Below are 24,130 nucleotides of genomic sequence, written 5' to 3' on the forward strand. Positions count from 1 at the left end.
ACGAGTTTTTCTGTTCTAAAAAGAAATGGCCCGATGAACGCATGCGTGTTACGACAAGCAGCCCTTTAAGGTTTTGCCTAATTTGAATACACCATGCTGTACACATATAGATGTGGTATTCCGGTTAATCGCCTCGGTGGGGGTGACCAGCTTCTTTCAATAGTCTGGCCGGATGCAGACCGACAAGCGCCATTCATTCGTCATAGGTCATAGTTCGAAACTAGGTAAAGGTTCATAGAAGACGTGTGAAACAGAATTCATCAACGAAACAGCTGGGCAGCCCCATAAAGGTAGTATCATAGGCGTATCCTTTTTTTTTTTTTTTTTTTATTACGAACTCGCCCGCTAACACTAACTCATTTGGGTGCGCAGTGGAATCCTGTTTCGAGATGGCTGATGCTACAAAGTTGCAATACAATAGGATTTCACGTGCAGCAATTAAAGAGGTGCTGCTCCGTCACAGAACATAAAACATTATTATATTAAACAACGTTCTTTTTGTTTGGCTACGCCGGATGTGCTGGTAAATCGAAGTTCGTTCCGAAGTACTACGTTCATTAGGAAGGGAACAGCTAAAAAGAATCGTAGATTGATCAGATACACAAAGTATTCATGAATTGCCACATCTCTCTGAGGGTCATAGTGGTTTATCCATAAAAAAAAACAAAAAAAAAAAGGCTTGCCACGCGTGACTATTTTTTAAATACCCAAACTTAAGGTTACCACTTAAATTCAAATAGAAATATCACCTATTTTCTTGACGTAGTGCTCAGGCTAATTGCGACCAATTGCCAAAGGCACAAATACTCTATTGGCACGTGAAAAGAAGACAGAAAAACAAACAGAACGTATACAGGACAGTACAGCTGCCTGCGATATGCTTATGCAGTTGACACGCGACACACGTGCATGTTCCCAATGCGTTTCAGCCATCAGTAATATGTGATCTTCTGAATACGTATTTCAGTAATTAAAATGGATTAGTAGTTATATTCTATACTCAGCCATACAGGATCAGCAGATTGAAGATAAATAGACCTGACGCAACTCGGTGTGCCCACATATTTATATACTGACATGGAGGTTTCGATAAAGCAAAACACGTTTATTGCTTTCTTCAGCAGTTTTCCAGCAATATCCGACAGTCTTTTCTGTCTAGGCGTTTTTCGAAGGAGAATTTCTTTGGCTGCTTTTGGAAAAATGGGACCCTATTTACGACCAGATGCATCCTACATCACGAATTGCTTGTTGGCTACAGAGAACAGGCTGTTTGCATGTGGCATGTTCAACTCTTGGCATTGAATGGTACGTTCTTGACCCATCGGTTCCTAGCGGGAACCTAGTGGTGACTTTGCTCAAAAGCCCGCTGTTACTATAGTCATTCAACCACGTACTACATAAAAGCACAACATCAAACCTGTTTACGTCGCTCACGTCTAAAGTTGGAAATTCGCTTTCAGATCTACAAATCTCTGAACTTTTTTAAGTCCATAAGATTATTGTGATCGATGCTAACATCGAGACGAGGCAAGCGCACCTAATTCTTGCTGGATCGACCTCCCTTCATTGCCTCCTTCCAACCTGCCTCACCCTTCTCGCGCGTATATATTTTGATAGTTAGTCACTACCGTTTGTGTAGTACAATTTCAGTATATATTAAATCATGAAAGCGGCAGAGAACACGGTATATTTGTTTTTCGTCCCCGCCCATCAATATCAGTCCGCCTGCTAATCGCACTGATACATACATGCATAAGTGATTCGAGCCGTTGATATAGTTCTATTATATTTCTACTCCGGGATAATGCAGTGAAGATTTTCACGAACTATTTTCGTACTACGCTGGCACAACATGTATTGGTTGCTCGGTTATACGATGTTAGAAAGTGTTGGCCGCGTCCATCCGAGCGAAGATTCTATCCTCATCGTTTAGCTAGAACCCAATGCGGAACGCGATCGACGGTGCATGTGGACTATATGAGGATCGTACGGCCATCCGGTTTTTGTCCCAGAGAGGCAAGAATTCCTCACAGCTTTGCGTTGTCTCCGAACTATGGAACCGTGGAAAGGGTAACGACAGTAGATGGGCGGCCGGCTTTACAGGCGGACCAGCCCACCGGCCTCGGGATAGGCCCGGGAACCAGCCAGGAACTTGTATAAAAACAAAATAAGTTAAATAGCGTTTGCGATAAGATAAACCGGGGCATTTGCTTCTCCTATCCTTCGTTCGCTCTGCACTCTTTAGTCGGTTCCTTTCTTTGCTCCTTTTCTCCCGCTTTTCCCGTGGCAAGGACTTCTTCTACTTTTGCCAGGCTGTATCAGTCTTCGGTCAAAAAGGAAAGGCTATGAGATAGAAAGGGAACGAGCTGGCAGTCCTGCCAATACTGGCAACTGGTGCTCCTTTTGGGAGAAAGAACTAACACTGCACCCTTTATCCAGCGTAGTGCTCTCAGTCCTTGCACGCAGTGCACAGGCAGCGCTTTTCTAGGCTGCTCGCCCAAGGCTGGGTTGACCAGGCATTCTACATATATGTCGAAGGAAGCATTACAGGAGGCTGCCATAGGTAGCCACATCGAAAAATGCCCCTGCTCTGATCGAACCGCCTACGCCCGTTTGCTTTCCTTGCTCAACAAACTCTTCCATTTAGCAACCAGCCGTAACTCCTCACTGTCTACGTTTAACCTCCAGCAGTTTTTCTATGTGGCATCCGCCGACCCCTGTATGCCCTAAGGTCTCTCCTTTCTAAAAGAGCTGGAATTGAGCACCATCGCGACGAGCGGAGGCTAAGCCGGCTGTTGGCTGCCTACCGGTAGCAACGGTCGGTAGTAAAGCCCGTTTTGTTGCTGTCCTGATGCTTCCACCGGAAATGGTATGCGATGCAGGTGGTGCACTGGAGGCTCATTTCGGCTGGCCCCTGAGTTACCACTGCTGCTACGACTTTCGCTGAAGAACCGGCTCTATTAACAGAAGGAACGTGTACGGTCGCCAGAGACTTGCGGCTTTTCCGACAACCGCCGTGCAGTGGTATGTAGCCGCTAGTCGGCGACGCTTGGGTGCTTGCCTATCACCCAGGGCGCGAATAGATAGAGTGGGAAGGCGCCGTTCTTCGCCCGACAACGAGCGCCATCTAAGAAGAGTGAATCGCGCGTACGCATATACGTATACGCGCGCACACCAGTGGACCTAAAAGATAATCAACGACGAAGAAAGAAATATATTTGCCTGCTGACGGACAAGGCCAGCAATAGAAAGTGTAGGTGGGCAACATTCAACTTGATGTTGTAGCAGACCACAGCAAAACGCCCGGTGGTCGCCGCCTCGGTCGTCTGCTGACCATGTCAACAGATATTATATCTCAGAGAGCTATCTTCCTGTTCTTTTCAAAGGTAAGCCCGAACGGGAAGAGACTGGTTTATAACAGGACGGGTGATGATTATTGCAGTAATGTAGGAAGGGGAAATTTTAGTGGCTGTGTAACGAAATGAAAAAGCATTACGGTCAATATAGTTGAGCGTACAAACATCACACGTCCATAATAACAATAACATATGAATGAGCAGCAATAAACACATTGTTTGATCGTTAGTAGATTAGTAATACACTTGAATAATAACATAGTATCTCTATATTAGAATAAAAGATGAAGTAAAGCTGCTTTTTTAATCAATCAAGCATTGCTTCAGGTTGCTCGACCAAAACTGCTTCGATTGATGTATAGCGATAAGATCGCGCGTCGAGGACCCACACTCTGAATGCTGTCAACGGTGGCATCGCACATCCATAAGCCCCTTAGGAATTCGAGATATCTGGTAGCATTGACTTCTTTTTTTCGGACAGTATCTTATAAAAACAAGTGCCCCTAGTATCCACTGCAAATACAAGCCACAGCTTACTTAAGAATCATCACCATTATTACCTTAGTCTTATCATTATCATTATTACCTTAGCCTCTGATCAACGCCATTCCCTCGCTTGATTCTTTTCTTGTATGCAACATAGAATGACGCGTGTTATTTCGTTTGTGCGCGTTTTAGATAAGCTCTTTGCTACTAATAGCTACGCCAATTGTGTCAACAGTTTACCACACGTGTTTCCATCTGTTTCGGATCCAGGTGCTCCTAAGGGACTCGTTTTTCTTTCCTTTCCACCCCTAAATTTTAAATTCCATTTAAATTTTTCCTAAAAACTTTCCTGATTACAACAGCTCGATTTTTCCCTTTGAGGCTTCTCCGTAGTCTTCAACATACCAGTTTCCTTCCTTAAGAAAATGTATCGGTTCGGTAACGAGTTGTTGTTTTAGCGGAGACTTTCTTACCCACTATTTTTATCGATTTTCGATAAATTTCGCTAAAGCTCTCATCTTTTAAAAGAAAAACAAAACATTATTGAAAGCTGACTTTCAGCTGGCTTCTCAAACGATACTTTTGCCCCTACAATCATTAACCTACGATGGCACTGAGTGAGTGAACGAAATTTCATCTGCTAGTAGTGCGTAGCGTAAAAATTATTCAAGCAAGTCCGATTCCCATAATAACTCTGAGTACGTTGATATTTCTTGGTTGAATTTTCATTGTCGCAAATCAGCTATTATATAGAGTTTCAGGAAGTCTTTTCCTGCCGGCAGCAAACTCCAAGGGATAGCAGAATATCGCAGATTTACCATGGCCAACATGCCTTATAGACGTATTATACATTGTGATACATTTGTCACGCACCAACACTGTCCATTGGCGGTGTCCGCAGATAGCGACTGGCACGAACAAAGACGTGAACGAGGAAATGGGTAATCATCAGCAGAAGAGTGCAACAGCATTGTCAATGTTTTGTCCAGTCAGAACCTGAACAGCGGCGTCGATGCAGCAGCTCTGCTGAGCGTGCAATCACTAGCCAGCTAGCTAGGATGACGGTGCTGCAAATCCGTGGTCGTGGTGGGCTCGGGACTATGGCGGCAGGCTCGAGCCTCCTTGATGAAACGATCAGGAAGTATGAAGCGTGTCTGAATGAGTTTCCTTGCCTCAGGGCAGCGCCTCCTCGAAGCTAACATCCATTGGAACAGCTCGACGAGCTAGTGAAGCGCTGGGACGCCCAGCCGAAGGAACAAGAGGGCTGGCTAGCGTATGTGTGTCTGTCGGTTGTCTTCGGTCCCTCTCCTCGTTCCTTTTTTTCCTCTTTGAAGAAGCAGTACAATTGCGCAGCCTCGAATAGCTGACGGAATTCCCTTAGCAACTCGTTCAGCTTCCCATATTTCATCACCACAGGCGTTCCAGTCTGTCAGGAATGACTTCGCTTTTACCAACGGCATCATTTCCCTGTCTACCCCTGGCTGCCGCTGACAAAAACTTACTTTTGGAAATAAGGTTATCCGAGCCATATAGATACAAGATGTCGAAAATGCAACCCGTATATTACAATTCTTGCCAGAATAATTAAAGTATTATCATTATCAGATAGAATAGACTGAAAGTCATTTTGGGTTCTGCATAATAGGTGTATAAGCGCATGCAATTGCGTGATGTTTTTTATTTAACTTTTGTTGATGAGTTATTGATATTTGTTCAACTTTAACTTTTTTTTACCTTCATTGTAGTTAGGATTTGTAACACGATAGAAAAATGCTGTACTGGTATGCGGATTGTTTAATACAGATGTTGGTGTCGTTGTGTGCCCCCAATTAAGGGGCTGCGAAAAACAAGAAGAGATAAAGAGAGTCAATGGTCAACTGCCGGAGTGAGTCGAGAATTGCTCCAGGCTAGTCCGGCCCAGAGTATCCAAAACTTAGTATTCAGATTGGAGTCCGCCAACTGCCCAGTTTCAACTGGCGGAACGTGCAAAGGCAGAACTTGATTTGACGCGGCCAGAGAAAGCGAGGCTTGAACCAGCGCTTGCTCTTCGTGAAGCGCTCTCTGCTGCAAAGCAGCGCCTACCGCTATTGCTGCTGCTGCGGCCGTCGAGGTTTCTTCTCGTTCATTTTCCTTTGCGTCGTCGAGAGTTCTTTGCTTACCGGCCAAGCAAGAGAGGCGAGCCAGCGAACATGGGTTTCGTTGCCGTCTGCTGCCGTGGCTGGTCGAGCTACCGGAGAGACTGTTCTCCGTGGAAAACCGAGTTACCAACGGAATGGAACCTAGTGCCGTGCTAGTCGCGGGCGTTGCTGCTGATGATGTTCAGGCCGGCTTGCGTACGCGGTCAATTACAGAGCGAGAGGGGTTTTCTCGAGGCGCTCTTTAGCTTGAAATGGAGTTTTCCCTACTAGCGACACTTCACGTCATTCCCTTACCGACCGTCAAGCCATCGTTTCTTAGCTTTTTTTTTCACAAGCTTCTCTTTCTTTCTCTTCACCTTCGTTTTCCTGCATCTCTTTTCCGCGTTCGTTTCCTGGCGCAGTGGCTCCGAAATCTTCCTGGCATTCGTTTGGGTACGGTTTGGCCCGCTTATTCGGTTGCCAAGGCAAGCAAGTAGCTGTAGCGTCCGCGGCTCCATCGGCAAACTACTCCGTCTCCGCTTCTATATGTAGGTGTACGCTTTTGCCAGCCAACGTTAGCAGGCCGCTTTCGGCCGAGCAGGCAACGGGAAGAATGGCTAAAGCAGCAAGCTTTAGTGAGTCAGCTTGGCGGAGCCGATCGACACGGACGATCAATGAGTCGTCGATATTTAGAAGATCCCACATAATGGGACTCGAAGCAAAAGAAACGAGGGCAGGGATAGGGTAGGTGAAGAAAAGCAGCGTTTTTTTACTTCTCTCAGCAGTAGGAGCAGTTCGACGTCGCTCCTACTTCTTTTTTGCTAAAAGCTGCTGAGGCTAACTGGTGCTCCTCGTTTGGCCTTCAACAAAACCCCTACATTGTCAATGGTTCGCTCGCTCCTCTGCCCGATCTCGCAGCCGTCGGTACGCGAGGAGGGCCAAAACCCAACTCAACTGGCACCCGTTCCCCTCTACCCCTCAACTTCTGCGTACTGCGGCCAGTCTCCTGAAGAAGCCGTTTACGAAACAGCCCCTCATCACCAATGGTTCAGCCGCGGCAACGTAGCTCTATCACCTATCGCCGCTCGCATGTTCCCATTTCCTTGCTCTCTCCACTCGTCTACGGGAAGGGACCGTAGACCAGCGTTTCTCCCTTCCCTCTGAGCAAAACGCATCGCCTTGCCTCGCCTCGCCTCTGTCGCCCATCGCCTGCAGTTTCTCGTGGTCGCTGGTCGGGTTGGGTCGCTAGTCCCATGAGTGACGCTTCCTAACAGGCTACTATAACTGCTACCGCTGCTACTACGACTGCCACTGCTAGCTGCCTTGTTTTCCGTCGTGTTCCATCCCGTTGTCGAGTTATTGCTTTCATGCCATTTACCCTACAGCTGCTGCTGTTGCTCCTGCTACGCTCTTGACCCTATTTCTATTCCCTGCGCCTCGTCTCGCCTGCTCGGTCTCTCACCCAACTGCAGTTTGCTCGCCCGTTTAGATCGGCAACTAAGGCCTGCCGAAGTCTCGACTTGGTCCCCAGCCGCCCACCTTCTTTAATATCGCTACTCATTCCCTACTTAATGCTACAATAACTAAACGCGCGAAAATTGCTAAATATTCTAGTGCTACTGTTATTTCAGCTGTTAATGTACTCACCGTTCCTTAGTCGGCGCTCATTTTCTCTGTTTATCTATATACGGCTCCAGGGCCAATGTGCGCTTTCCCTCCTTGTATAACGCAGCCGTTAGTAGCAGTGCCATTAATACGAAGGAACACAAAATAATGAGGAAGAAAAGGAAAAAGGCGAATAGAACACGCGAATGGAATCGCCATGCCACCTTGTACGATTCAATTGTATACGCGCATCAAAACTAACAGAGATATGGGGACATCAACATACATACACATTCAGACGTGATCAGCAAACCGCAATTAGATAGTGGTCGTCCTCGTCGGCTTCATGGCTTCCTCGCTTGGTCTAACGGACGAAACCGGAGCCAGCACTCTGGCCATCTCAGCAGTGTAACCAAACAGCATAAAGTCGCTGGGCAAAGAACGTTCCCTCCTCAGGAAAGAATGGGAGCGGGTTTGAGGGAAATGGGGCTTTGTTACTTTGGTCTATTTCGAGGCCAGATAGCTAACCAGGGTCGAAACGGCGACCAAGCGCGACGACTATAAAAATACAAGTGAAAAGAACGGCAGTAGGCTGCACGCCATTCGGTTGCTTATCAGCTGTCGATGTTCAGGGGCCTCTGCCGAACCGAAAAACGTGAGCCTATAACGAGGAAAAAAGCGAGAGCAGTATAAGGCACCTTTTCTAGAAAATGGTTAGACATTCGATTCGACAATCATTCGACGAACAGGCTGAGGGATCAGAAATGTCAACCGTTCCGGACAGCTAATACCAACAGACGCTAAAGACAATACAGGCAAAGTACGAACTCATTGACTACCGCTATAGAACTATTGCGGCTACTGCTTGTCCAGCTAGCGAATGCAGATAGTCTTCGTGAGTAGGGGTTTAATCAGAAGGCGATTGCGGCGAGCAATCTGCACTAGCCGAGACTGATATATTCAGCATGGGTTAGGTTATATGGTGCTTACGGTCTGATCAAAGCCATACAGTAAGAATAAGAAGTTGAGGTGGTGGCTGAAGATGGCTGAGGTAAGATACATTGAGGATGACCAAAAGCTGAGACATATCATTTCAGCTAACGGGAAGATACATGCGGCTACTGCAGCCGCATCCCATGCTGTTGGTGGATCAGCCCAGATCGATAAGCAGCCAATGTATATCTACGGGTGAAGGAAACGGGCTTTCGAGTAGCAGTATATCCTTCCTATTTTACCCGACAGAAAGCCGCTGTCCTGCTGAACATTACCTAAATACACGCACACATATACCGACTCACACTGCTTATAACTAACATATCAACGGTTTGCTTAGGTTTTTCTAGCTTCGGGTTATGGCCTTGTCTTGGATACAGTCAGTTAACACCGTGGCATTATTCCTATTGAAAAGAAAAGATAATGCTTCAGTACTACCAACCTAGTTCTACTGCAATCGACAGCAAGAACGCCACCTCGCATGATCATATGCATCGCTGCCAGCAGTCAGACTTTGCAAGTTTTTTGTGCTAACGCAGCGCTCACAAAGCTGATTCGGTCGATTTATGAGTCGATCAGCTCTCAGATACGTAGTTGGATCTGAATTTGGATTTTTCTCTGCTCGCTTCTCACCGGGTTGATCCATTCTACCGAACTAGTAGAGTTCCCATCATATCCCCCTGCATTTAAGCGCATCCAGTGACAGTCTACGACCCCCTCTATTATTGCTGCTGCCACTTCTGCACGTCCCGGCGTTTGTTGCTCTCATTTCCGTCTAGGTTAACTTGGGCTGCTGGCTGATTTTGCCCTTTTCTTGTTGTTACTACGACGATCTGTGCTGAAGTTGTGTTGGGGTCAAAGCCGACGAAATGTTGCTAAAGGCGCGGATGTGTGCCCTGGCTTGCTATAGAGAAAGGGCAATTTGGTTGGTCCAAAAGTAACTTGCATATATTAGTGTTGCGTGATGGGGACGCGCCTGTATCGACAGGGATATTCGCGTACTCAGTCGCGCGTCCGCAAGAAATAACGCCCATGTCTTTCTTCCATACGGTATCTTCTCCTGTTCTTCACCCACTGTATCGGATCAAGCAACGTACACCACTCATACTTCTCCAGACGCTGCGCGAGCTCCTGGTGCGTACCGCTGCCTCTGTCTGACGCCCGCAAAATCCCTATGGGATCATCATAAATATACCATGTGTCGACGCACCGTGTAGTCATACGCCTCGTTCTGTATGTCCTTATTACGAGGCGTCTAGGCGCTAGGGGTCGACCTTATGTTGCCCAAGCTAAGACTTTTAGTGGGACCTTTTGCCTTAGCCGATCGGTCGCGCCCGCGCGCTCTATCAGGCCTCGTTCTACGACAAAAATGCGCGAAGGATTACAGCACATAACATCGGGCTTTTGCTGCTGTTGTCACTGCGGCTCGGGAAAAAGAACGCTCGCCTAGCTTGGAGCTCAAGCCGATCTCGGTTGTCGTCTCGACTGATGATGGCCTGTATGCGACTTGTCCTTCTTCACCCCCATCGTCCCCACGACAACGTTTCCCTGCCCTTAGCAATTTTCCTCATTTGCGCTCGTACTCGGACCCCAGTCACACTAAGCTTTCCTCCCATCTTCCGTCGTCTAGGTTATCGTCTACAACCAGCGAGTAAGACGGGCGCATGGAGAGCGGGTGAAATGTTCAGCAATCAGCCGGCAATTCAGTGACACAGCCTTCCGCCCGAAAGTGAAGATGAAAGCGTTGTCTTCGGAACGCAACTCAGAGGGCGGGAAGGAGACAGAACGAACAATGGATGACTTGGACGCACGCGGAAAGGACGGGGTGCAAACTAATGAAAAATGATCAGAGGGAACACGATGCACGCGTATCATATACGTATAAGATGACGCGAAGACAGACGAGATTCGAGATACAGTGAATTAATATAATCTAATCTAGATAGTACTTTTTTTTAGTCCTATTATGATAGCCATTTTCAAGCCTTTCTACTACTCGCACCTTTATAATGGGTACACACGTGTAGCAGCATAAACTACCTTCGTTCTGCCATACGTGACTTCAACATATACGACATCTACATATGTATTCATCCGTGATCGCGGTAAGCAATGGAACTAATAATAACAATAATATGCGTGTTTGGCGTTGGCGCCATTCGATTCCTGTTCTGATGGAAAGCTTCTTGATCCGTTTATTTATTTAGGCTTTATCACGAGAACGTTATGGCAATACAAAATAGGTAAATGTTTTCATTAGCTTCTTTAAAAACAGATAAATTGTTTGTTGTTTTCCAGACACAAGAGCAACTTTTGTTGTCCAACACCAGCATACAAATATGTAGTGGTCGTGAATTGTTGTTGTTGTTTATCATTGTGTAAAGAAACATTGTGACTTCATCATAGGCGTAACAGCAGTAAAGCCTGTGAGACGCATCTTTCGCAGATATCAATTAGTTGGGATGTCACGCATTACTAGAGTTATTATTATGAAATTGGCAATATATAAACCAGATAGGTTATTTCGAGCGGCGCTGTCCTTCTGCTTTCTAAGATCCTGAGGTGAGGTAAAATAATGGACTTAATCAGTTATATATCCCGTGCAATAAAATAGTAGCTCTTTTGTAAATTTAATTCCTGCACACTCAACATCAATTGGAACACTTTACATATATTTCTACTTTAACGCTTAACTTTTATTTTCCAACTTATCATCCTAGAATATTTTAGGAACTACCTAGTTTTAAAGTCAATCTACCAGAATGGCAAGAGGTCAAGTTACCCGCCCCCGCGCCTTTTTCCAGTGATAATTCTCATTACGCAAATTGACAGTCACAGTCACAGTCAGTCGTGCTGTCCTTTGCAGTATGCCTTATGGTACTTAAGTTTACAAACTACATTTGATACTTGTATAATGTGGAAATGCCAAAAATTAAAAGGTTTCCTTTAAGCCTACAGAATTCTAAAAGAAGTTGACTAACTTGGTGTCAACATAGTCCTACATAGAGAAGTACATTTCTTCGCGTTTACTTTTAGTCAATAGTGTCAAGGCCGTTAGGGCGCTATTACTGGGGCTCAGTAAAAAACCTTCGAGAGTTTGTATGCACAATGCATAGATATCATACGTACCTAGATAGGCGGTAAACCTATATCTGTAACGTCATACTTTACTCCGTTGCGCCATCTTTTTACTCCACTTGAGTTGGGGAATTAGTCGTTGCATCGTCAGCAGGGACATAACGCTTACCTAAACTTATCTCGGAGCGACTGCGAACCCTACTGGATCCCACATAGCGCTGAAGCCGTAACGTTCACATAATATGAAAAGAGTAGCTAATAGCACGCGACATCGGTTACAGACAGCTGGCTGTAGTTACAAAAAGGTAAGTTTATCTCAGGTGCGGCTTCTGTAAACGACAGTATTCCGCAATCAACGCCACCAGAATTAGCTTGGCCGCTATAACTTTTCTGTCATTTCTTTTAGAAGCAAGGTAGATCCACCTTTTGAAAATGCTATTTCAGTCCCTAGCAATAATAGACATCCAGTACACATCAAAACGTCTTGGAGCCCCTAAGTATTTGTAAGATTGACTGCGACTAGACTAAAATTCTCGCTTTCATGGATCATTTATTTTTCCTAATTTATCTCTAATATACAGCTCAGAATAAAATGCTATCGACAAAAGGTGCAATGCTATTGATAGAAATGTTTCCATTCACGTTTTACCATCGTTATCTGAGGTTCAGGCTCGAAAAACACCACGAAGGGCTTCAACAATACCGTATTAGTGCAGATTGATTAATCTCGATTGTACCATTAGAGAAGCTTTAGCTGGTAGATCGGTTTACTTTAACCGGTGTCTACTGCGGGGCAGATTGAATCCTACTTCAGCAAAACGGGATAGTCGGCGACACAGTGCGAACTTCATACAGACGTCAGATAAGCATAGTTTTTTTGGAATAGAGCTTCATACCGTATTGAATTTCTAAGCAAAGCTTCACTGCGGAGTTGTAACGAAATTTGGGAGAGTTCTTAAGGCTGTTGAAAACTTGAAATTTCATTTCCCGGTAAAATTCGACTGGCAAAGTCCACTGTACCCGTTTAAACGATTTTCGACTTGCGTTGAGTCCTACCTAAAGAAGCTTTCGATAGAAGATTTTTTTCCACCAGAGGAGAGCGTTCAAAAAGTTTACCCTTAAAACTTTCGCATATGTTTGTGCTCGCAAAGATTGCAATTAGTGGATATAGCAACGAACGTTGGTTTCCAAGCTCTCGCTGATGCTTATGGTGTTTTTGTTGCTTCGGCGGAGTCCGATCTATTTCAGGCGTCCAGCCTGTATTGGTTCGGATTTTTTGTGGAGATCCTGGTTCGGGCGATACCCAAGTTTACATCCGGATCGATTGAGAATATGGGTACTGATTTGTGGGCCGCTCTAAAGCCTATGCTTTACTCTATGTATATATGAATATAAATAAATATATATATATATGCAGAGTATTTGTTGCTTCTTTTTCGTAGTTATTGCTCTTGCCGACATTCGTTGCGGCCCAACTCAGGCGACACTGACTGTTAGTGCCTGACGTCAGAAGCCAGACGTTGACGGTGGTCAGAATGAGAGGCGTTAGTTGCAGTTTTGTTAGCGTTTCTTGGTTTGGGCCGTCAGTTGCCTGTTCTATAGCCGTTCTCATATTTCACGCTTGGCACCGGCCTACGCGCGCTTAACGTATGAAGAATGTGCTAGGGGAAAGATGAGAATAAGAATGTCAGCAGTGGGGACGTCCGCGCAAAGCATCGTCTGCCGCATGTCCTCCGACGTTGTCTGGCCAGCTTGCGAACTACAGGGAAGATGCGAGTAGAGGCGGCCGTAGTTTGGTGGCCACCAATCGCCTTCACGACGCGGCCTGAATGTTAGGCCAGGGTCAGCCTGTTCACTATGCCACAGGTAATAGGACCACATGATAGCACCACAGTAGCACCAGCACAGCGGTAGGCGCTAGCGCCAGTACGTCACTAAGAAGACCTTCACTATGGACAAGGGCAGAGGACGGATGAGAAACGAAGCGACTGCCTAGGACCACGATAGGTGCTCATGGCCCGCTGGTACTGGTCTGGTCGGTTAGCAGCAGCAGTCGACAAGGCCTATACTGACAGCGAAGAGGGAATAGCTGGCAGCCGGTTAGTAGGAAAAGAGGACGAACAGGAAGGAAACTCCTATCCATGAACTTTCTACGGCCTATTCTCGTTCCCCGGCTGTGCTACCCGGGAAGCGTTAGCCACAAACAGCGCCACTGCTGCGCCCCCTTTCGAAACGGCTTGTCGTCAGATGGGTGGCGACTTACCATGTTCTTGCTGTTGTTGTTGTTAATGCTACGGCTGATGGTACGACCGAGGCCCTTGCTAGACGTTCACCAGGGAAACTCTAGATGGACCTTTGCTTCCTTTATTCCCATTCCTTTTTACGAGAAAACTCGCCAGTTTTCTTGCTTGTGGCACCTAGCCGGAGTTTCGTCCTTTTCCAAACAGTATGTTCGCTGGGTATACCACTGCACTGATTCGGTTCCGCTGTCAACACTGCCAATCCACGGTGCGTTTTTGACAGAGTTTTCACAGAGGAGACCGACTATAAAAACTAGCAGCTCGAGCACAGTAAAGATAACCGCAGTCAAGCTTTTTTTTCCTAAATTGTGAAAACGAAATAAAGTCTTTCTTCTCATATCTACACATATAATATATTTACATATAATATCGTACATATAATATAGTAGAATGGATCTCTACGACCTATCTGTAAAGAGGCCATCCAGCCGAAGCTGCGATGGGAAACAACGTCTTCCTATAAGACACTGCTGACATGACTTCAAGGAAGCACTCATTTCGAAAACCTCTCTTTCCTCTAGTCAGAGCTCGGTGTGTCGCACTGCTGTGACGAATGGTGCAATGTGTATTGGGCGTGGCACAAGTCGAAATCAAACGGGGTTGGGAGGTGTTGGTACCAATGATTTGTTTGGGTAGGGAATCAACGCCTCACGAGATAGGGGTTCTTGAGTTAGGAAGTTGAAAGTACCTGCCAGGCAAAATTTGCCCTCCAACTTGAATGGGTATCATTTTTAGGGGAGCGCTTGTCTAGCACGAAGAAAGAAGAGAATTCGTAAGCGAGGCAGTAACGACAACCTAAGACTTTCTTTGCCTTCTTTCTCTACTCATTCGGCTGCTTGGTATCTTCTCACTAATACAGTATTTTTCTCTCCTTCTCTCGCTATTTTTCCTCCTCTCGCTATATTGCTTGCGCTTGCTTGCTCGTATTCTTTACTCTGCCGAAGCAGCAGCGCTCACGTGTTCAATATCGTACACACACTGTGAACACTTCGCGCCTGTAGCACTAGAAGTGACGCCGCTGCGTATCCAATTGCACAACATACGGACAAACCTACAGACTCGCACAGAAAGACATCATCCTAGGAGAACGTCCTGGCTGCTGATCCACCCCCAAAATCTCCCAGGCTCGCTAAACTTCTCTGGCAAAACTTCTTATATGCCCACAGACGCTCCTCGACGTCGCGAGTTATTCTTCCCTCAACAGACGAAGGGAACGACGAAACGGAAACGTAACGTAGGTTTAGTGCGTACAAACGCACAGACGTTGCAAGAAGCTCCTTCCTCTTCTTACGGCTTCTCCTCTCTGTGATCTCGTCGCCCGCAATCGTCGCTATCCAATCCTGGTAGCTGGCGGTGCCTAGCGATAGAACCCCAGTTGCCGCTGTTTCGTTGTTCAGCTGAGGCAAGCGAGGCTGCTATCGGGCAGAAGAATGCTCGCTCGCTTGTTCCTCTGTGTATTTTGTACGGAACATTTACCCCCTTGCCGGTAACGTAATTTTAGCGACGGCACCGGGCACTTCGGCATCGTTGATGACGAGAGTAAGTGACTGAGTTCGTTCTTTTGCCGAATGCCGAAAGCTAACGCGGTAGTGACGACCGTGAGAGATCTTAAGTTACCTATTTACGCTACCCTTACAATAGCTTTAGGTACGGCCTAGCTAGGGGTATGCCATATTAGAAATCGTCACATTGTAGACTTTTACGCAAAAGATTAGGATATGCACCATACCGGCAGCAACCGATTTTCAATAGGGTTGTCAACAAGACTTTCGTGCATCCGTGTTTGGTTCGAAACATTCGTCTCTATCGATCGGTACATACGTATTTGCGTGCTGGGATGACCTTAAACTACCTCCAGCACGAGCTGCGGCTAGAGCTGTCGACTGTCAAGCGGTAAGCCAGCAGGAACCTAAATAGTACGGAAGCAGATCAAAACAAAGTTGAGTCCGTTTTGCTCTGCACTGAACCATCGCGTACGAAGTTTAGGCCGGCGTCATTGATCTACACTTCTTTGACCTTGCTTAGGCTTTCTTTGTTTAATTTGACGCAACAGTCTGTATCGTACAGAGTGAACCTCTCTCTATCTCTTTGTTAACATGTGTGTTATGTTGCTGGTATCCTGTTGGTCTTCGGCAGTGGATCCGCACAAAGCTGAACGTTCGAACGTCGATCGTCGGTCGTAGATTCTCGATAGTCAGTGCAATCCAACTGTCGTTCCGTCGAGCCAACGTATCCATAGCGTCTTGTACTATACGTAGAATATAGTGGTAGCAACGAAAGTGAATGGCAGTATAGCTGATGCTTTTGTGTCGGGCTTGCAGAACTACTGGCTGCCTTCTAGTTGTGGTCCTACAAGCTACGAGTATTCTATGGGTCGCCCCTAGTGCAGGACAGAGGCAAGTGCAAGCCAAAAGAACTCTGCTCAAGCTGTATCTGCTCTTTCTCGTCAACGACCTTACGCCCGCCACGCACGCATACACACACATCGATTTATGTTTAACTTGTAACAACAATGACACACCCAACCAAGCAGACTGCTTCCCTGCCTGGACACATGGGGCCAGGCAGTACTACCGGCCTGAATGGCTGCTAGCTTCCGCCGTTGTTCTGCTGCTTTTGCTGCTGCAGAAGTGCCTGTGTGTGTATTACATCGGCTTCACCCTTTACTGTACGCCACGTACAGCCACGCCACTGCCACACATCTTAGATTGCCTCCTTGACTCCTTACCGGAATCTCGTTTATCTGATGACATCTTTTCCCCAGGCCTCCTTTCAAGCTGTTTGCCGGCTGCACGGCGTTACGGTGTTGCGCATTGTCGGTTCTACTTGTCACTTGTGCCATACCGATATCACGCGTGGAAGTCAGAAAAGAGAGCACTCACTTCAGTTGAGGCAGTCTATAATGCGGCCTTTGTTTGACGTTGACCAGATCAGATGTTGTCCTGTTGGTCCAAAGCCCTCAGCTTGCTGTTCCAGCTGTATTTCCGGTGCACCTTTAAGGCATACAGGGACATGTCACTCGGCCAGGAAGAAAACCTTGGACAGAAGAACTCGGTGGTCGTTATACCACCCAAATGATGAATCCGCCCTCGAAAATATTGTCACTACTATTCTTTAACTCTTGTTATTAACGGATAATGTCCTAATAATACCGGTAAGAATATCGGTATCCCAACCGACTAAAGTGAAAGCTGAAAAATGGTATAACAACAAAAATCCATTTCCGCTGCCGGATAATTTCTACAAGTCAGCGGGTATTTCATAGAACTAAATAAAACAAATCATTTACGTTCAAACGAGACTATAGACTATGGTATAGATCTATTAGGTGATAGTTGTTTTTATTCATTGGAGTCATCCACGGATTCCAACAAAGGATAGAGGCTATGTATACTGAGAAAAAGGAAACTGATACAACCGAAAGCTATATGGTACAGGAAATACGATGGCGTTGATACCTGTTTGTGTTGGTACGGCAGCTATCGAACATGGAAGGCGCAACTGAGAAAGAAACAAGATACGGCAAAAAAGTAGCGCCCAAACCTATGTGAGGATTAGGAGTATGGAAAGAAATGGCACCACTTTGACATGAAACTTTATCCATTGTTGAAATAGGCGGATGGTCGAACCGGGCCAAATATGCGGTGGTTGCAGAAGGTTTTCCAAACGTTGTAGGCAATGACCTGATCATCACTTGCCTCCTTTCTACCCCCGCACGTCGCATTGCCAAAGGATTCCTTCCCAGCTGTCATCACCTTCATTGTGGCTGACGAGGCTCATGCTTATTGTTGGCTTATAGCGACCACCATAAAGAAAGGTCAGTCGAATGGCGAACGAATCCTTTGAGTGCATCATCAGAGATGGTAAGGGGCGGTTGACCGACGAATGACGATGAGAACGGCGTAAGAAATCTGAAACCCTATCGACGACAATCGCAGCAAGCGATCGTTCTGGAGAGAGGGGAAAACTGAAGGACCGACGTGATTTGGCTATAGTTGGTTCTATTTTAGAGTTAGCAGCGTCCGAAGCAGCCGTTGTTGAGCACAAGCGGCGCTGAGGTTCGTGGTCTTGTCCAGTAGAGAGTCATATAGACGCAGACGAAGCATGTGATGCTGGTCGTGGTGTGTCACAGGATTTTAGAATGTGAGTGCTGCTATCATCTTCTGAGGACTATGCGAGGGAAAAGCCGGCCTCATAGCGGTTGAAACGAAATCCAAGGAGGTCTTGGGGCACGCAAAAGGATCCGACTGCTCTACCTCTGGCCACAGACACACGCAAACCGGCTGCTTTCGCTGTGTGTAGGGTCTCCGAATAGCTAATCTCTTCGATGGCTCTAGCCCTGTGGTCTGCTTTCCTGCTAGTCTGCAACCCGCCGTTCTCTCATGCAGTGGTGCCATTGTGAAGATGACGGTGGGCGGGCAAGCGGTCATCAATTTTCACCATATCTGCCACCCACCGAGCGTTTGCTTCACTTCCCAGACATCCTCGTCCGTCCGTGCTGGTCCTGCTCCTGTTTCGCGTCCTTTTCCGTCTCTGTCTCAATGTCTATGTTCTTTTTTCTCACTGCTCCGAGAACTACACGGCAGCTGTAAGGCCGGCAGAGCTGCAGAGCTCCTTACCCCTTCAGATAGCCCTTACCCTGGGACCCAAGCCACTCAGGGTTCCCAGTCCTGTTCGACCCTGCCATTTCACATTGCGAGGATGATACTGTGTACTTCCCTATCTCCCGCGTTGCACACATACACTTGCTATTTCTCTTTCACTTTGTTTCGCTCGAACTCCTTAACTCTCGCTCGATCTCCTTCTCGACTCGCTTATTCTCCTTCTGTCTCTGCACGTCTTGGCCGCTCTCTCGCACACGCTCTTTTTCTGCCTTCATGCTCGATAGACGGCCCCTTGTTCTGCCGTAGCTGGCCGCAGACGGCCAGCCGCGCCCTACCTTAGTGAGCAGGACCAACGAGCCTCTTTCCCCAACGATTTCGATATCCTCTGTAACCTCTCGCTTTCTCCTCTGCTTCACATCTTCTTTTTAACCGAGGCAGCAATCATTGCAGGGTAATGGGAGCAAATTTCCTTTTCCTTCCTTCTCGAATGCTGGTTCTGCTTCAGTTACCCATGCTAGGCTAAGCGGATCCCTGCCGATTACCCAAACTGACCGAGTGCCGTGACATGAACCCACATTCGACGTCCGTTTCCTCATGTAGCCAGTGCTGCTGTCTGTCCCGTTCGGCACCACCGCTACAGTCGCCACCAGCTGGGATAAGGAGGGTAGCACAACTGGTCGGCGAACGGGGTGAAGTAAACGAAATCCGGGAAGTCCGGGATCGAAAAAGGGCGAAATGGGGCTCAATTTTGGGTGAGTCCGAGTAGATCGCTCGTGTCTGCCAAACAAGATGAATCGCTCGTCCACATGACAGCAAGCAGTAAGTAGATGGTCAGCAGTGGGCGCACGGGCAGCAGCCCCAAGCAGTTCGGTCGCTCTAAGAGGCGACAGCGACGATGTACCTCATGCTGCTGTAGAAAAAAAAAAGGGGGATTGGACAGATTCGGTGCTGGCTGAATCGTTGAGAGAGCCGGAGCGAACGACCTATCTCGCACAATCTCTCGTGGGTACGTCTTTGTTGCTCTACAAGCAGGCGACTAGCATCCGATAGCCTGCGACAACTGTATTGTGCGTCTCGCTTAGGCTGTATATCCATCGACGGTAAAGCGGGCAGCATTCCTGTACGGTATCGTTCGCTTGTCCGGCCAGGTTCCGTCCTTTTACCCGTACCTGTACGCTGGCCCGAGTCTTCGACAGTAGCTGCTATTTGATTCTCTTAGACCCAAAGTGACTGGTCAACCATGACTACACAAAAAAAGTAGAGCTGTTCTTTTTGTAGCCTGCATGAACAGAGATTGACTGCGTACGGATATGTGCTACATTGAAAAGGTTCTGATGTGTTCAACCATTATAACCCAGCAATACTATAATATATATTGGTAAACAGTTGGCTGACAGAGCTACCTAAAATAGAAATACTTAACTTTTTGACGCTTCCACATATTTACCTATTGTAGATATAGGTAGCATTTTGGCTACAGCGCAAAAATCGAATAACCTAAATCTAGCTAGTTAAAACTCGGAGAAGTATGGAGGCGGAGGAGGGAACGTTACTGTTCAAGGCTTTGCAGACGAGAATCTTCAGTTTGTAATCAGAGCACTCGTATTTATCGAAAACGTTTTTAAATAACTATGATATAACATATGAAGAGTACCGTTAGCGTCAATAGCTTTGAATGTGAGATATTTCAGTCAGCTACTATTGCTCCTATGATTAAATAAAAAAAAAGTTTAAGATTCATTAATAATGACCCCATTAGCTTGATTTTCATCATTGATGAACATACCACGCGTTTTGCTGGGGACCAAACCCATGCAAATACGTTATAATTTCAAATAATATAATTTAAAAAACCAGTATCATACGTTGAGTTGTTGAAAAAGTATTACCCTTTTTTTCTAATTGGATAACTTCGAAGTAACATATCTTAGGTCATACAAGTTGCCCCAGAGCAGAGATTTGGGGGTAGTAAATGTACTAGGGCCATTGAAATACCTGTGTTCAAACTGAAGATATAGCGTCCTTGAGGTGAGTAAAGCTTGTGTAAAAATTCGCTATGTTTCGATTTTTATTAATGTATAAACGTAAATACTATCCATAAAAAACCTCTACTATTTATGGTGCAAGGGCATTGTCGGAAGAAGCAGTTTAGATGCAGTTGTTTCGTTTTCGTCCTGGAAATTTCGATGTAAAAAGTGTATCTCGTAGTGATCGACTAATCATGGAATCAGTTGTTGAAATTAGTATGAAAGCTGAGTCACCAATCATCATGTCGCTAAGGAACTAAACCATTTGAAAAAAAAAGTTGGAAGCTCGATGCTTGAGTGCCACACGAGCTGACGTAAAATTACTTACTCGTCGTAGATCCATCTGCGGAACGCTGCAAAAACATGACGCGACGGAGCCATCTTGAGAGCGGTTGATCACATGCTGTGGCAATACGATGTACATTAAAAAAAAGAAAACAACAAGAACTAATAAAATTACGAGAATGACTGAAAAAGTCGACTGGGGAATTAGTGAACAGAAAAGGCGTCGTGTTTTCCGCTATGAGTTCTTCCGCCAGATCACATACGTGTTGAGCTAGCTGGCAAAAAATGAAGAGAACTTGAATGGGAACCTTTACTGCGTCATAGAGTCCGTATTTTGCGTTACCAGATAATCATCACCTGTTTCAGTTTTCGTAGAACATAGTTAATTGATGTTCATTCAGTTCCAACGGAGCGTTGTAAAAATCACTTGTTAGAATATGACAGAAACCATCGAAGTTCTATAGAACCACTATGATGCTACTAGAAAAACGGTGAAAAATCATCAATGGCACGTAATTTATTTAGTACTATAACTCTTAAATATAAAAAAGAAAAACAACTTGTCCCGATTCTGGCGTCGAAACGGTTAATATCCTTAACCGCCAGATAATAAATTTATATTATGCTTTTTAAAACCTGCAAATGTCCACAAGCGTAATAGCGGATATGTGTACTTCGTTTTTTAGGAAAATTGTTCGAGCTTGACACGCTGACGTCGCAGTCAATATGCTGATAAAGGAGAAGCGGAGATACTCATGATGCCTTATGGGTACCTAACGAAACTCACTACAAAGATTCCACACCCCATCATAGCTCGTAAACTGCTTTCATACATTCAGCTCAACTGTTCTCAATGCTTTCCGGCGGTCCTACAGTATTTAGCCGCAGTCCTCAGCTGAGGCAGGAGCGGTAACAAGTCTTTGAACTTAGTGACATTGTCTAGGACGCAGAAATAGCATCGGCGCCACTTAGGTTCTCAGGCTAGGGGGTTGTGCTGGCGTTTCTGGACTGCTGGCAGACTGTGCAAAAACACCACTGCTTTCTCAAGTAAGACCCGCGTTTCCTTTACTTATGACAGAAGATAACATCTTTTAGCCAAAAGGCGCTTCTCTCGACGGCGATAGGAAAGGAACACATTAGTGGTTGCGACCACTGCCTTATTATTAGCTGAATCTGGCAAGACACGTTGCGTTTGGTAAAAGACATACTCACGCACATACATCGGGCTTAAAGAACTAAAAATTGCCGCAAGAATCACTGTCCGGAACGAAAACTGCGACTAAAATTTGGGTTTTTTCCCTGATAGAAAGTGGCCCACCGTCACATCTACTCAGTGTCGGTTTGAGTTAGCCTTAATTCAATGGGGAAGCAAAGCAGACAATTCAAGGCCAACGAGAAGAGCAACGAACGCTAAAGCCAGCAATATCTTTGTTCATAATTAGTTGGCGTATACAGATCTGTACAATTTTGCCAACAATTTGTTTACCTTAAAACATCGATATGGCATTACCTACAGTTACTGCCATGTCCCACAATCAAGTCCTACAATAGGAAATTTTATGGTAGCTGCACGGATTCCTAATATTTAGTAGAACGTATTGATTACAAAATATATTCAATAGTGCGTCGTTCCTTCAAAAAAGTTGGCCATCACAGATAAATTCACGAGAAATTTTCTGGCGGTCACACGCACTTATGTTTAAAACAAACGGGCCGCTTTCTATGATTGCCTCTGTGAAAATCCTTGTTTTATTGATTCAAGTTTTATTGAATGCAATGCTAACGTTGAGTCAAGGCCGTCGAATTGATATGGAAGCATTAGAGAGACCTGAGTCGATGTTGTACGTCTTCGATAAACGTAACCTATGGTAACCCGTGTATTCCTTGCTTTTGAGCGAGGGAAGCCCGTTCGTTTTCTTGCCGGAAATGTGGACTTTGCATTGGCTGTTAAGAGCAGAGAGAGCGGTCTATGCGTAAAGCCTATCTATGGGAAAAGGCTACTACCTCAAGTGTCTCATACTTTTGTCTACTATTATTACTACCAGAAGTCTATATTGTGGCTGAGGTTATTCTAGAGTTAATGTAATTTAATAAATGCGCGCCGACTGGTACGGGCACGTGCACATCTTTGAAAATGAACCTCAGTTACTTTTAATTATTCAATAGATCTATATTATTAGGCATCTTATTAAATATATACCCCTTGTATCCAGCATCAAAAACCGTACTATATACTGGGACATGTATGCAGGGAGCTACTGATTATGGAACAAATATATATCCAGAGTAAAAATGCTTGTTCACGGAACGGAACAGAAACACAAAGCCCATTTACGTTAATATCCTTCGTCTTTTCATATCTTCAATGAAGATGACCTTGACTATATGGGGCAAAAGGGACAATGAATGCTATTCTCGTAGATGTGTCATGAACCACGACCGTAGTAGCGGCAGCTGCAGTAGTGGCAAAGACGACGTGCGGCGCAGCTGCTTGGACTGGGCTAGACTCTTTTAGCCTTTGATCCTGACTTGACTTCCAAACTCAAACGGCCGTTCGGCCCGTTTGTGCTTGGACATTATACTACCAATAGGGAGGCGTCAATCATTGCCAGCACAGCCAAGCAGTATGTCGCCTGAGTGGGACGACAGCCTATTCTACCAGTCGCCTCTCTGTTCTGTTCGAATCGGGACCTGAACCAAAGCCAAACCATATCCAATTCGGGATGGAAGAACTGCTTACCCGCCGGTGAAACTGGCTGCTCGTCCGCTAACTGAAAATGAGTGCTAGGGTTTTCCGCCATCCGTGGTGGGCGTTGACGAAGAGGGCGGATAGTTCCGTTTGAGAATTGATGAAGACCGCTCTAGTGAGTCCTCCTTTTCTTTGGGGCCCTGTCACGGGACAGCCATGTTGTATAACGGGTTCTCTCGCCGCCCGTCTGCTGCTAGGCAAGGAAGCTCGTTAGTCCATTACATAGCTCTGGGTACAGTCCTTTGGCCCAGCATCTCGTCGAACATCAAGGCTAAGGCGCGCCCAAATCCTCCGCATTACTTGATATGGCCGTCGGCCAGTCGCTTCAAAGCCTGTGGTATAAGAAGCTTGCTTATGAGACGCTGAAAATGATGCTTAGTTGCTCTAGATGAGGGTGTCCGATGCTAGACGCCACATGTGTCTATGTTGCAGAGAACCTTTGTTGTTGCCGGCGTTCGCTTAGGTCGATAACGTGCCATGGCCCAAATATGCCATTAAAGATACGACTCACTCTTCAGCTAGCCGTCTCA

The 24,130-nt window shown here is 46.0% G+C and overlaps 1 protein-coding gene across 2 annotated transcripts in view; it reads right to left on the minus strand.

Moving 5' to 3' along the window:
* Nucleotides 1-24,130, minus strand: part of LOC111271215 (uncharacterized) — a 39,210-nt gene that overhangs the window by 1,553 nt on the left and 13,527 nt on the right. For both annotated transcript variants that reach the window (XR_002686748.2, XM_086972841.1), the window contains one exon: nt 20,895-20,969. Coding sequence is in view for 1 of the 2 variants with exons in the window: in XM_086972841.1 (XP_086828967.1) it covers nt 20,895-20,969 (75 nt within the window). In the remaining variant the exon portion in view is untranslated. The remainder of the gene's footprint in view (nt 1-20,894; nt 20,970-24,130) is intronic.

This window comes from Varroa jacobsoni, unplaced genomic scaffold, assembly GCF_002532875.2.
Source record: "Varroa jacobsoni isolate VJ856 unplaced genomic scaffold, vjacob_1.0 contig00429, whole genome shotgun sequence".
NCBI lineage: Eukaryota > Metazoa > Arthropoda > Arachnida > Mesostigmata > Varroidae > Varroa > Varroa jacobsoni.